Raw genomic sequence first — 13,910 nt, 5'->3', positions numbered from 1 at the left:
CTGGACCTAGCCAGGACCTGTCAATCTCCATCTCTGCCAAAGAAATATAATCCAGATACTGAAGATACAGAACTGACGTCCTTTAGAAATACACTTTTTTTTAGACCAGGCGCAGTGGCTCATGCCTGTAATCCCAGCACTTTGGGAGGCCAAGGCAGGCGGATCACCTGAGGTCGGAAGTTTGAGACCAGCCTGACCAACATGGAGAAACCGCGTCTCTACTAAAAATACAAAATTAGCTGGGCCTGGTGGCACATGCCTATAATCCCAGCTACTAGGGAGGCTGAGGCAGGAGAATTGCTTGAACCTGGGAGGCGGAGGTTGCGGTGAGCTGAGATCGTGCCATTGCACTCCAGCCTGGGCAACAAGAGTGAAACTCTGCCTCAAAAAAAAAAAAAAAAAAAAAAAAGAAATACATTTTTTTTCCTTTGTAGAATATGTATCTGTTGCAGATCTGCATATGTTACTTAAGGTATTCAACAAGATTTTACATTTTCTTTCAGTCTTCACAGAAAAGTACTGTACAGCTCACCATGTGGATAAGCTTCCTGGCCCAAGAGACTGGGTACAGATTCTACAGGATCAAATTAAACTGGCCAGAAGAAGGTTAAAAAGAGGCTCAGGTATGACTAAGGTGCAGAAAAAATAACTGGAGAAGCACTTAGGAATTCTTAGACTTTATAAAGTACAATACTTGCCTCTAGGTTATTTCAGCGTCTTGTCTTTTGAAGGAGAGACTGTGTATAATCTGCTGTGATTTGCTCTCTTAAAGTCTTATTAGAGTGAATTTTGAAACTTACCTTCGGACTAAATAGTAAAAATTATGTCAGGCCACTTGCTTTGAAGAGTACAAGTGAAAAAGACTGCTAATCTCATTTGTGGTCTAATGCTCTTATATATGAAAACTGGGTCTCTGATGGTTTGCTTCTGTTTACCTGTTGATTTTTATTTGTTTGGATCTGCGTGACTTTATGAAAGTACAAGTTGCTTAAGGTTAAAAAAAAGAAGAAAAAAAAAACTCTTCTACCAGCAACACCACATCAAGTAAAAGGGATTTTGAGTGGGGGATGTGTGTGCACACGCATGCATGCATGGGTTGTGTGTGTGGGTTTTAAATTCTGGGCTTGGAGATTCTGGGATTATTCCTCCAGGAAAAGTGAGCACCAGGAGAATTACACCTGTTCAGATTTGGTCATTGAAGTCTCTGCTTCCCCAAGGTGACGGTGGGGGCCAATTTCCTAGTGAAGAATCCCTGGGTAGTCAGCTTTCTCCCATCAAATAAGAGTAACTATCTCTAGGAGGCCACACATCTCTAGATAAGATTTTTTAATTTCATATATGTTAGTGTAGCCATTATGGAAAGCAGTATGGAGGTTCCAGAAAAACTAAAAATAGTTGGGAGGCTGAGGCAGGAGGATTGCTTGAGCCCAGGAGTTCCAGACCAGCCTGGGCAACATCTCCAGATGTTTTGTGGAGACCCTAGCTACACACACACACACACACACACACACAAACCAACCTTAAAAATTAGCCAGGCAAGATGGCACGCACCTGTTGTCCCACTGACTTGGGAGGCTAAGATAGGAGGATCACTTGAGCCCAGGAGTTTGAGGCTGCAGTGAGCTGTGATTGGCCACTGCACTGCAGTCTGGGTGACAGAGCGAGACCCTGTTTCTTTAAAAAAAAAAAAAAAAAAAAAAAGTGGGGAAATTCTGTAGAAGGCTTCTCTCAGGGACCCAGAAAGGCCTTGCTGGCAGTGGATCATGTGACTAAGAAACACAGTTTAAATGGCGTTCTGGTGCCTTCCCCATGCTGCACATTTTAGACATAAACACACCTTCTTTTCCTTCTATCGTCAGATGCTGAGACCGATTATTATGAGCTCTGGTGTCTCTTCCCTTCCCCTGTCCCACCAGCAAGCAGACACGCAGCCAGTAGAGATGTGCCGCCACATCCCTCTTCTCTTTCCCACAAGCAGACTGGACAGGGAACACATCCCCTAACCATGCCTCATTTCTGTTGATAATTCATATCACAAACGCCCATTTTCCCCCCAGGTTTGCCCACTTCTACAGGATGAGGCCCAAGCCACATCCTGCTCCCCACCCCTCCCCTCCTCGAGGAGCCTCCACTCACTTGCCCGTTCCTGCCCCTTAGGCATCAGAATATTTGATGTCGGACATTGTAACTTTTGACCACTGGCTTAGATCATCTGCCCAGATACTTATGATTGGCTCCCTTGGCCCTTCTCTTCTGCGTTCCTAGCAGGTTCTACTAGCAACTGAGAAGTAGAAAGTGGCTGTAAGATAAAACCAACCCTGACAAGCAGACCCAAATGATAGCACAGCAGCAATGACCTGCCAAATGCAGTTTTGTCTTCCCATTTTGTCAAATCCTGTTCCACATCATTCTCCTCGAGGGCACAGAAGTGGGGCTCCAGCAAATCGAAACTAGAGCCACTTGTATTTCCTTCCATGATGCCAGTAGGAACTGAGGGGTCTGGATCAATAATATTACCCGCTCTCACACTTTTTGTCTTGATAATTTTCAGTCTAAATGATAATACAAACAGTGTCGCATAGAGATTGCACAACTTCAACCTTATTTATCATATCTGGCTCCATTCCTGGAATGAGGTAGAGACTCTGACTCCACAAGCTAATTGGCTACCGCTGAAGGAAGCCTGCACTGCCTCTAGAAAAAAAAGAAATGCCCCACACAGATTTGAAAGGCCATTATGCAAATCCAGATAGAAATTCATTTGGGGCTGTCGTCACATGAGATAATTTTTATTCTGTAACTCCAGTGATTCCTTTCCTGGTGTGCATTTTTATCATTTTCATTACATGATTTTCTCAGAGCTGAAATCACAATATATCGTGTTAGATCTCAGAGTAAAGATGCCACTGCTGTTAAATGTTTATTGGACTTGCTCAATGTTTTCCAAATTTACCAACTTGATTGTCACCGGGGAAGAAAGAGTGTGAGCTTGTTGTTGCAGATAGATGTTATAATTAAATTTGAGTAACACAACAGTGTCTTCATCCTTGACTCTCAGCCCCTATTCATGCAACTAGCATGTTCTGATTTATATATAATCATCTATATATTTTTTGGTTATATGTATTCTGTTCTTACTAAAGCACATAATTGCATAGGCCTGTTTTTCAAAGGGAGGATAGCTGAATTACAAAAGGAAGATCAGTTTATACCCAGAACTGACCTTGTTATAACTAAATGAAACGCAATTATAGATGTAAAGAAAGTTGCTAAAATATAAAATGAACTAGAACTAGAAGATTTAAGAAATTAGCTCATAATGATGCTTATGGTATGTTTGGACTATTAATAGCAAAGAGATGAATAGCCCAGACATTAACCTGCTTCATGTCCTGGGCATTGTTACTTACTAGCTGTGTTACCTGGAGTGAGTTTCCTAACCTCTGTCTCACTTTCCTCGTTTGTTCAGATGGGCAGAACAACAGACCCACCTTGTAGAGTTTCCCACGGGTTCACTGACACATTGCATGTCAGGTGCCCAGTGAGCATTTAATAAATGCTGGAGATTATCATCGTTATTATTATTGAAGGATTTTTAAAATCCTAGGCAATGAGAGAACTACCATGAAGACCATCTGTCTATTCCAACTCACTCAAACCAATTAGAAGAAAATAATGTCTTCTAAATATAAACATAACATATGTTCGTTATTTTTCATATGTAAAATAATTTCTAAAAGCCATAGAACAAAATTGAAAATACCTAAAGCCTTTCATCCAGAGGGAAACACAGTTCACATTTAGCATGTGCTGTCTTTTTTCTCTAAACCTGTTTCCAGAATTTTAATCAGACCATGTATCCCATGGTTTGACTGAATATTTTTATGTTATTAAATACTCATCTACAACATCATTTTAGTGGTTGCTAGTCTTCCCCAACCTAGATTGGTCTTGCATATCTCGTCCCTTCTCAGTGATTGCTGTTTGTGGTGGATCTAGCAGGTCAGCAGACAAGGCGTCTTTCACTAATGCCAGTGAGTGTTCATCTGAGGACAAGATGCTGGAGGATGAAGGAGATGGGGGAGCCTTACAATGTTTCTAGCCATAGCTAAGCCCTGATTATGTTTAAAGCAACAATAAAAACAAGTACGTAGTACTAGTTTAGGCTTCTACCGACTCAGTGTTACAGCGTGGTGCCAAGGCTGACCTCATTCAACAGCCTCACAAGGGCTGCCCACACACATTATGCAGTCAGCAGGGGCCTTCCTATGGGGACCACAGGCCCTGGGCCACGGAGGGCACCACCAAAACTATCCCAGGGGCCATAATGTGATGTTTTCCCATCCCCACGTGTTACGGGAAACTAACAAACCCATCCCTTACCAAGAGACACATGAGCACCTTTTTTTTTGCATTTAACAGAAGGTTTTTTGTGACTGAAGGATCTACCTTTGGAAAACTCCCAAGGAGATGGATACATTTATCAGAGACGAGCAAAGGTTTGCATTTTAAAACGTAGCAATGGAGAATCTTCTGAAGCAACGCCTATACCTTCTTCATGACCACGTTGGTGCCAGAGTTAGATTGGCAGCTCTAGGATCTGCATCAGTCATCTCCAAAGAAAGGTTCATTCTCAGGATTTCCTAAGCTGCCCCCCAGGAGTAGTTCTGGCGATGCCAAGTGCAATTCTGCAGCAGGAATTCACTGACACGTTCCCCTGATGACCCTATTTCAACAATTCACCCCCCATGCTGGTTCGATATTTAAGCCTCTGTAAATAAGTGAAAATAAACAGAAATCATCAGTGATCAATAGAATGAGGCTGGTAAGATTTTTAAAATTTTTAATACGGGAAAGTTGGTTTTAGATCACTATCATCAAAAAATACTCAAATAACGATATTAACATCTGTAATATGAACCAATGATAGCTAAAAAGGGAAAAGAATGGTGAAAACTTATGCATACTCAAGTTTTTAAGATTACATCACTGTTTTCAGTAGAATGAATGTGCTCCCTGAAACTAATGAGATTTGTGTTTTATATTTGTAACCAGCAGAGATCACGGACAGTGATGAAAGACTGGATGGCATTTCTCTACCACCAACAGGTAAATAAAATGCATTTACATTTTCATCACCCCCTGGAAAATACAGCCCACAAAAATATCTGCATTGAAAATGATTTTGACATTAGACATGCACACACTTGAGCAAACTGCTTCTGCAGTGGACCCAGGCCCTGGTCATCGGAGCTGCTCAAGGCCCCGTGCTCAGAGAGGTTTTTCACATTGAATAGAAAAACATTTTTCTCATACTCTTATTTTCATAAGCATCTCAGAAGAGCAAATCCTAAGAACTAAGTATCACAACATTTTGCCTCCCCAAACCTTTGGACATTACAAACTATTTTTAACATGAAATGAGATTTCACTTTAAAACGGGAACCACTAATTTTGTGTGATCAAATTCATGGTTAGGCTGTCCTCTCCCACCTCCTCCAAACGGCCTTGGAGCCTTGAGCAATCAGTCAGTGGACACCCAATGAACACTGTGTTTTAACTGAGCAATTTGAACAAGCCCAGCCATCCGGCGTGAGTGGCACGTTCCTAACGCCAGGAGCAGATCAGCTGAAGGCCCCCTTCCATGGAAGCATTTGCTGCACACTGTTGTGTTGAGCCATAGACATAATTCTAACTTCATATTTGACTCTCAAGTAATGCTTCTGACCCTGGCTTCCTACCTGTGTATAGGTTCATATCTGAGAGCCAGAGGGGCGGGTGTCTGATCAATGAGCCTTGTGGAAAACAATTTATCCCCTCCATTGGTCACAGGACTCTACTGACTGCCCTCCAAAGGATACCTGAAGATTCTCTGCCCACAAAACCCAGGCACACCCAAAAACCCCCTTACTGAAAAAGCTCAGCCGAATGTTTTTTCCTCTAGATTTGGGGTGGTCTGTGTACATTAAATTCAGCAAACATTAGTGGAGTCTCTAGGCTGTGTAGGAACTAGACTAGGCCATGTATTCATTGACAGCACGTATCCCAAAATGGCAAGGAAAGCCACGTTCACAGGTGTAGGATGGGTCTGTGCTAGTGAACTTCAGAGCTTCAGAGCAACAGGAAAATTGAGCGGTGTAAGTGACACATTGCTTTCTCTGCCACTGAATAGCTAAGCACCAGATCCATGGATAGATAAATGAAATGAGCTACATAGTGCAAAAAGACCTGCCTACATCAAGTTCTTCCCATGTAGAGTCATTATATAAAAGGGATTTCTCTTATTTGGCTGTGTTTTCACATTTGTGAATTAAGAGAATTGAAAGACGTGATCTCTGTTGTTCCTTCCCAATTTGTCATTCTCTGACTATCAGGGCACCCTTATCAGCCTCATTCTTATCACCCGGGCCAGTCCCAGCAGATCCATGAAATCCTAATCATAATAGACCTAGCCTTCAAAAGGCCCTTCAGGGTAGCACCATGCCTTTCTAGCTGTGCTTCCCAAGTGCCCTCCCACCCAGGGCATCTCCACTGCCTGTCCTCCTGCGTCATGTGACACAGTGAGCTTTTATTATTTGAAAACCACTCCCCTTGAAGTTTATATTCACCTCCAAGTGGTGAGTATGGAATGCCTTTGTATTTTCCTATCTGAAGTTGGAGATACCTTTCCAGTGAGAAAACTGAGCCCAGAGGGTGCTAGGAGAGTCTCATGGAACTGAAAAAAATGTCAAGGAATCTGAGAATGAGAAGGAACTTGAGAGATCCTCTAGTCCAATCCCTTCTTTTTATCCAGTCCTTTTATTTTACAGGAAAAAAAGCCTGAGGCCCAGAAACATTAAGTGGCTTTCCCACAGCCTCACAGCTGGTTGACGGCCTGGTGGGAACCCAGGTCCCTCGACTCCCAGCCATGATACTGTATAGCTTTCTCACACCTAAGCCAAAGCCAGCTTTCCTCTGCATGTTTCCTAAAGATCCTAAGAGATGATGGATGTGCTAATCCCTTTAGGAGTCCTCTTCACTGTCTCAGTCTTCACAATTACAATGTTCGTCGTCCGTCAGCCCGGTTCATTGCAGCTGAAACTCATTCCTTCCAGTCTATTCTCAAACTTTACCCAAGGCTCTGAGGTCATAATGAAGAAAATAGTATCACACACCTGCAGGTCTTTTCACTAAACTGTTGATAGATATTTGATACAAATCGCTAAGCAGCGTGATAAATAAAAACGTTTATCATTTAGAAAAGAGGCCGGGCGCGGTGGCTCACGCCTGTAATCCCAGCACTTTGGAAGGCCGAGGTGGGCGGATCACGAGGTCAGGAGATCGAGACCCTCCTGACTAACACGGTGGAACCCCGTCTCTACTAAAAAATATACAAAAAATTAGCCAGGCGAGGTGGCGGGAGCCTGTGGTCCCAGCTACTCTGGAGGTTGAGGCAGGAGAATGGCGTGAACCCGGGAGGTGGAACTTGCAGTGAGCTGAGATCACGCCACTGCACTCCAGCCTGGGTGACAGAGCGAGACTCCGTCTCAAAAAATAAAAATAAAAATAAAGAGGAAAAGAAGTATCAGATTGTGCTCAAATTTTGCAGTAATAACATTAAGTAATGTTGATATTCACCTTGATAGCATGTCTCTTGATTGCCTCCAGAGTAAAATCCCATTCTGGTTGGCTTCTTTGAATGCAGTGCTGCTCCTAACAGCCCTCCTCACATGTGCGCTTTAAGAACTCCACCTTTCTTGCACATGTGGTTTTATCCTTGAACTTGAGCCTCACTGGTCAAAACCACAGGATCGACCAACGGCTCTGATACAGACTCTCACGATCCCATTTATCTGAGCTAGCAACCATGAGTTCTTTTTAAAGATTCAGCAATGCTTTTATTACTTTTTTAAGGTCTTTTTTCTTCCTTCCAAACTTGTGTGTTTGGGGCAAGGGCAGGGAAAGGGGTGTAAATCCTTAAGTGTTTCTATGAACCAGAAGTGACTAGGGTAGGGTTACAGGCAGGTCAAATGACATTTGTTTGGATGCATTACATTTAAGCAACCTTCTATTCATCAGGTTTTAACAGAAATGGATTCACCCTCTATAATGCATCCATTTTATTTTCCCTTAACCCTATTCACTAATCCTTTTTGAGCAACTACCAAGAATCAGCCCTGTGTTGGATGCTGGTATAAAATGCCCTCAGACTAGTGTGAGAGGCAGAAGGAATTACATAAATGCTACAGCGCAGAAGTGTGGAGAGGGCCTGGGGCTCAAGAAAAGCCACCCAGGAGCTGGGGACAGTTTGCATTAAAAAAAAAAAAAAGTATAGAGAAAGTGAAATCAAAACAGTGCTTTCTAAAATTTAAAATGGAGCTTCCAAATTTGAAATGGGGATGTTCATCTAGACTTAGCAATTGTCATAAATTGGCATTTTACATACTTTCTTTTCTTTTTTTTTTTTTTTGAGACGGAGTCTCGCTGTGTCTCCCAGGCTGGAGTGCAGTGGCGTGATCTCGGCTCACTGCAAGCTCCTCCTCCCGGGTTCACGCCATTCTCCCGCCTCAGCCTCCCAAGTAGCTGAGACTACAGGCGCCCGCCACCACGCCCGGCTAGTTTTTTGTATTTTTAGTAGAGACGGGGTTTCACCATGTTAGCCAGGATAGTCTCGATCTCCTGACCTCGTGATCCACCCGCCTCGGCCTCCCAAAGTGCTGGGATTACAGGCTTGAGCCACCGCGCCCGGCCCATACTTTTCTTTTAAATTAATAAACAAAAGTGTAAGGAAGAACATTTCAATTGCTTTTACCACCCACAGACAACCATTATTAGATGATTTTTCTCAAATGGTTCTCCATTTTATTTATCTATACGGTGGAGATCAAACATGTAAAATTTTGTTTCCTACTATGTTTTTTTTTTTAAATTTTTACCTAACAAGCATTTTCCCACTGTATGGCAAATCTTCATATGCATTCTTTTAATAGCTGCATGATATTCTGTTTTGCAGGTAAATTATCTTTTGGGCCATTTTCTATGACTGGTCAATGTGTGGATATACTCTAATGGTAATACACATTCATGGCCTTTCTCATAAAAAATCATTACAAATTTCAGATTTCTACAATTGCTCATGGAGGACAACTAAAGCCTTGGCTAAAAACTTAGCAACTTAACTGTGAAACACAGACACCTCCCCAGTAAATTCTTTACTCGTCCGGAACACCCACCTCCAGCCATGTCACAGAAACATGTACAACTCTTCCTTAAAGAAGTGGCTCTCCGCCTTCATTTTCTTGTCTCTGTTGTAGGTAATATATTTGACACCAGGAGAGAAAACACGGAGGATACAGAACCAGGTTTCACTGCCTAGACTTTGATTTTAGTGACATTGTTCAGTGGCATATGTAACTTCCGTTTGAATTTCCACAAAGATCCACGTAGCATTTCAGGTGCCTGCAAAGTGTGGGTGCTCTGTGAAGTTTACCTGTCAGGTTTGAATAGTTTCATATACTTTCTTTGTAATGTGTGATAACCAAGCCTCCAATCTGGTATAAGATTTTTAAAATCACTTTTAGGGTTGATTTGTTACCCTTTAAAAGTCCAGCATTTGATTCAGTTAGTTCATTGTCCATTATAAAGAAGTGGTTCTCTCTTCCCTGTTTTCATTCAAAACCTCAGTGTGAATATAGAGCTGTGAAACGTATTTATTTTAATGTAAACTGCTTAGATGCAACTATAAAGGAGCATGGCTCTTTCCAGTGCTGAGAGAGCAGTTGTGAAGGCCAAAATTAATTAGACCTTCATCGTCTTAGAAGATGAAAAAGCTGTTTTGGGAGACAGGATAGCTCTGACCTATTAGATGAAATCATTCATGACATCGGTACCGCCCAAATAGCCATTTGTAACTGAGTAAGTGCCAATGACCTATGAGTTCTTAGGAAAGAAAAACCTTTCACCTAAGTTGCGTCAACACAATGACAAAATAACTAATTAAAAGGTGAGAAAATCAATCATTTATCTACATGATACCTAACAGCCATTTTAACAGATGGTCTTAACTGAGAGGTACAGGGTTTTGGCACCATGTGGCAACTGGCTAAAAATGTACTTAATATTATATCGTTTATCTGGTTCCTAGTATAGTTGCCCTCTGCTTTATATAAAACTAATATATGAAAATCTAGATTTATTTTAAAAAGATATATTGCCATGAAGGTATTTGTTTTATAGAAATATTTACCTCCAGATTTCTTTCTCTAATAAGATGGTGAATTTAAAACACTATGTTATTTAGAAACACTGCATCTACACTTCATTTATTGTATAAAGCAAATTGCATTGAATCTTTGCCACTTGATCCAAAGGCCAAAAATTGGCATGAAACCAATTTTGACTACAGATGACCAAACTCGGGGTTCACACCTGTCCACCAGCAGTTCCAATGCCTTCCCCTAGCCCTGGATTTAGCAAAGCACAGAATGTTAAGAGCTAAAAGTTACTGTAGAGGCTATTCAGTCCCACCCCTCATTCTGCCGGTGAGGAAACTGAGGATGAATGAGGGTAAGCGGTTGCCCAGAGCCTGTTAACCCCTCTGTGGCCAGGGCCCTGCCTAGAACCCAAATTTCCTGACTACCCTGTCCAAGGTACTCTTGTCACATCACACTGAAACACTAAACCTAGAGATAGGAGGGGGGGCTCTGGGAAAAATCCCTGTTCCACCAAAGACCAGCCAGTCATCAAAGATGAGAGAAGGCATCCCTGCACTGTGACAAAAAGCTGGCTTTAAGTGTGGCTTGTGGAGTCAGTCTAACTACTAGACAAGTTACATCTCGTATATGTGTGGTTTCTTTTTCTTTTTTTGCGGAGCTACAAGGAAGGTCTGGAGAAATTATTTCCATCATACCTTTTCGTTAGCCTTTTTCCACTTCTGGCCCGTAAGTAATCCCTTTCCTGAAAACAGCCCCTTTGTTTTATCAAGTGGTCTGATGTACTGCGAACTGCGGCTCTTGTGTTTTTTGCACCATGGGTTTTAAAATCTGTCCTGTGCCTCCCACAACGAACTATTACCCAAGGGAAGGGAAAAGATTAATTAGTGACCTTTCGCTCTGTTAGGATGAGTATGTTGCTGGTAAAGGCAGAAACGCTAACTTCCAAATGTGGTCTGTTAGAGATTCGCTGGGAGCCTTCGGAAGCACTGCCTTCCAAGGGAGGGCCACGGCTTGGAGTATTCAGCACTTGAGGACGGGCGGGGCTTGTTCAACCCAAAGATATGTGCAATGAATGGATCCACACATTGGAAATACGTATCAAAACTGCAACAGTAAAATCATATTTTGTAAATTAAAATTGTGTTTACTTACTGTGACTACTGTTCAGACTTTATTCAGAAATCCTTTTTATAGGCTTTCTTAGCAAAAAAAAAAAATCCATATCTATGGATAACATCTCAATCTTCTGTATATATGTTTTATTAATATGTAAATATTTAGATTTTTTTAAATTACTATGTTCTTTAAAAAAGAATTCAATGCAAGCCTGGTTGTGAAAATGGTGTATAACATTGTCTTGTGATATCAATTCCCAAGATGCTCTTTATGTCTGATCTGGAAGAATACAATAAATTACTTTAATTGAGCATGCGTGCTGATCTTGCCTGTGTGCCGGTCTTCCTGTGTTTATGAAGAGAAGTCAGTGCTGTTCATTAATTAAAAGGTATTATTAATACTCTGATGATCTCCCACAGAAGTTATATCTCCTGATGAAGTTAATTTTAAAAAATAAAGAAATCACCTAGATTGCTGCCAGAGTGAAAGCCTTCAGACGCTGGAAAGGCAGTGTCTGGCTGTTAGATCAATGGCTACAGCAAGTCCCACAGAAGCACTTGAGCGTTAAGTACTGAGATGCTTGAAGCCTAATTTTAAATGAATTAGGTAGCTTTATAATCTTCACTTAAAAGGTTAAGCCCTGCTTCTATGGAAACAACACATCACACGGACAAATCAATCTCCTCCGATGCAGAGCGGCTGCAGCTGCAGAATCGTTCGTTTCCCCTCTTTGAACACAGGGGGGCGCCACTCCTCGCCGGGCACCTACCCCCACCACCTCCCGCGGGCGTGCTCCGCCCCCTGCTCTGAGCGGGCCTCACCCGCGGGCTGGAATCCAGCTCCATCAGAGGTTCAATTCAGAGTCTTGACTCTGGGTGACTGCTTTTAGAGGGGCCTGGGACAGCTGTGAGGAGAGGCGGGCGAGTAGGGGCAGGAGCTGCTGCCTAGGAAGGCACGCGCACCTGGGCAGGGAGCCTCAGGGAGAGCTGTTGCAAAAACATGTGGACTCCAGCCCCTGCGTCTTGCAGGCGTCCACGCTGCTCTGAAGCTGGAGTCAGGCTCCAGTCCTCGCCTCCGCCCTGATGCCCCCAGCTTCCTGGGGTCCCTTGTGTCAGGCCCCCACATCATATCTTTTGGCCCAAGGCCTCTGGGATGCCCTTGATCCTACAGGGCTGGCAGGGATGAGTGCTTTGTAGGTATCCTGGCAGAACAGCCCGAAGACCTCTCTAACCCAATGGCCAGGGGACCCCATTTCGCCACAGGAGGCTCCCCTGGAAGACGCTTGCACACCTGCCTCAGTTGTCACCGCTCCTATCCTCCACCCCCCAAACCCCCCTCCCCAAGGATCTGAGGACGCAGCTGGCTCATTTCCCAGCAGCACCCGAGTTCAGCTGCACCATTTTACTGAACACCAACTGGGCAGACACTGTGGGTGTTTAGGGCGACCGGTTTGGGGATAAAAGAGAAAAGAGGGCGAGAGGGGAGGCAGGGGCACGTCCTGGCACTAAACTGTGCCAGGCTTGCACCATCCCGAGGGGCTGGGACGACGTGGGCAGCCGCGGAGCATCTGAAGGGAAAGGTCTTGATGGGAGTCCTGTCTTAGGTCGATCCGCCTGGCTGAAGCAGGGAGCATTCGCAGGAGGGGGCGGGCCGAAGACACGGGATCCCATGAACCCACAAAGTCACGCCTGAGAAAGAATCAGCCCAGAGGAGGGAGAATGTGACAAAGCTGACACCAGGTTTCTGGCTGGGGAACCAGGGTGGGTGTCACTAAGATAAGGAACACAAGGTGTGACGATTTGGAGGAGACAGGTGAGTTACTCCATTCATTCATTCATTCATTCATTCCACAGGTACTTGTGGTGGGCTCTGCACTGTTCTGCCGGGTGGGAGTGCAGCGGTGACCCAAAGTCCCTAGTCTTGTAGAACTCGCCTCAGACAATGTCACAAGAAAACGGACAGATGGCGGAACCCTGAGAGGAGCAGCACCTTGTGCTCCTGAACAATCTTACCAGAGAGAGCTGAAACAGGAGCTTTCTCCCAAACCAGCCAGGATTTCAAGCACCATTCATTCCTCATAACTCAGGTCTCAGCTACACTTCATCATCCAAGAAGGATTCGCAACTTTCCCAAGCCAGGCTCAATCAAGTCACGGTCTCTGACCCTTCACGTCGCTTGCCTCTTGCTGAAATTATCTTGCTTATTTCTGTGTGTGTTTATCACCCATCTTTCCACTGGAATCTAAGCCTTGTGATGTCAGGCTGTTAAGATTTCAGGCCCTGGTGAAAACATGTTCAGGATGCCCTCTCTCCTCTTTGCCCAGCAAGAGCGGACTGGTTAAAGTTGGACCTGAGGTTTCCATGAACACGCAACCGAGTCGTTCTGACTACAGTGAGTCCTGGCCTCCCAGTGCTGCCAGTTACCCGAAGTGACTCCCCTTCTCCCAACAGCCCAAACCCAGAGCCTTTATCCCAGAACCCAAGATTGAGGGGAAGGTCAGGCCTGCTGGACAGTGGCCGTATCATGGGATGGATCAGGAGCCTTTTACAGCGCTCTCCTTTCCCCTATAGCCCATTGTCTTAGATCACGTGGACATGCCTT

General features: G+C 43.8%; 1 protein-coding gene across 37 annotated transcripts in view; it reads left to right on the top strand.

Annotated features, from left to right (window-relative positions):
* BEND7 (BEN domain containing 7) overlaps positions 1-13,366 on the top strand; it is an 88,440-nt gene extending 75,074 nt beyond the window's left edge. For 5 of the 37 annotated variants that reach the window (XR_013397925.1, XR_013397927.1, XM_077945804.1 and 2 more), the window contains 3 exons: positions 504-623; positions 5,059-5,109; positions 6,810-7,550. Coding sequence is in view for 32 of the 37 variants with exons in the window: in XM_077945804.1 (XP_077801930.1) it covers positions 504-623; positions 5,059-5,109; positions 6,810-6,823 (185 nt within the window). In the remaining 5 variants the exon portion in view is untranslated. Of the gene's footprint in view, positions 1-503; positions 624-5,055; positions 5,110-5,751; positions 7,551-8,992; positions 11,621-13,162 lie in introns of those variants that run through there. The other 32 variants (XR_013397929.1, XM_077945801.1, XM_015146497.3 and 29 more) reach the window with 17 other exon arrangements.
* Positions 13,367-13,910: the final 544 nt, after the last annotated feature.

Source organism: Macaca mulatta, chromosome 9 (genome assembly GCF_049350105.2).
Source record: "Macaca mulatta isolate MMU2019108-1 chromosome 9, T2T-MMU8v2.0, whole genome shotgun sequence".
NCBI lineage: Eukaryota > Metazoa > Chordata > Mammalia > Primates > Cercopithecidae > Macaca > Macaca mulatta.
The sequence above is the reverse complement of the archived record's forward strand: the minus strand, read 5'-3'. Positions and strand labels throughout refer to the sequence as shown.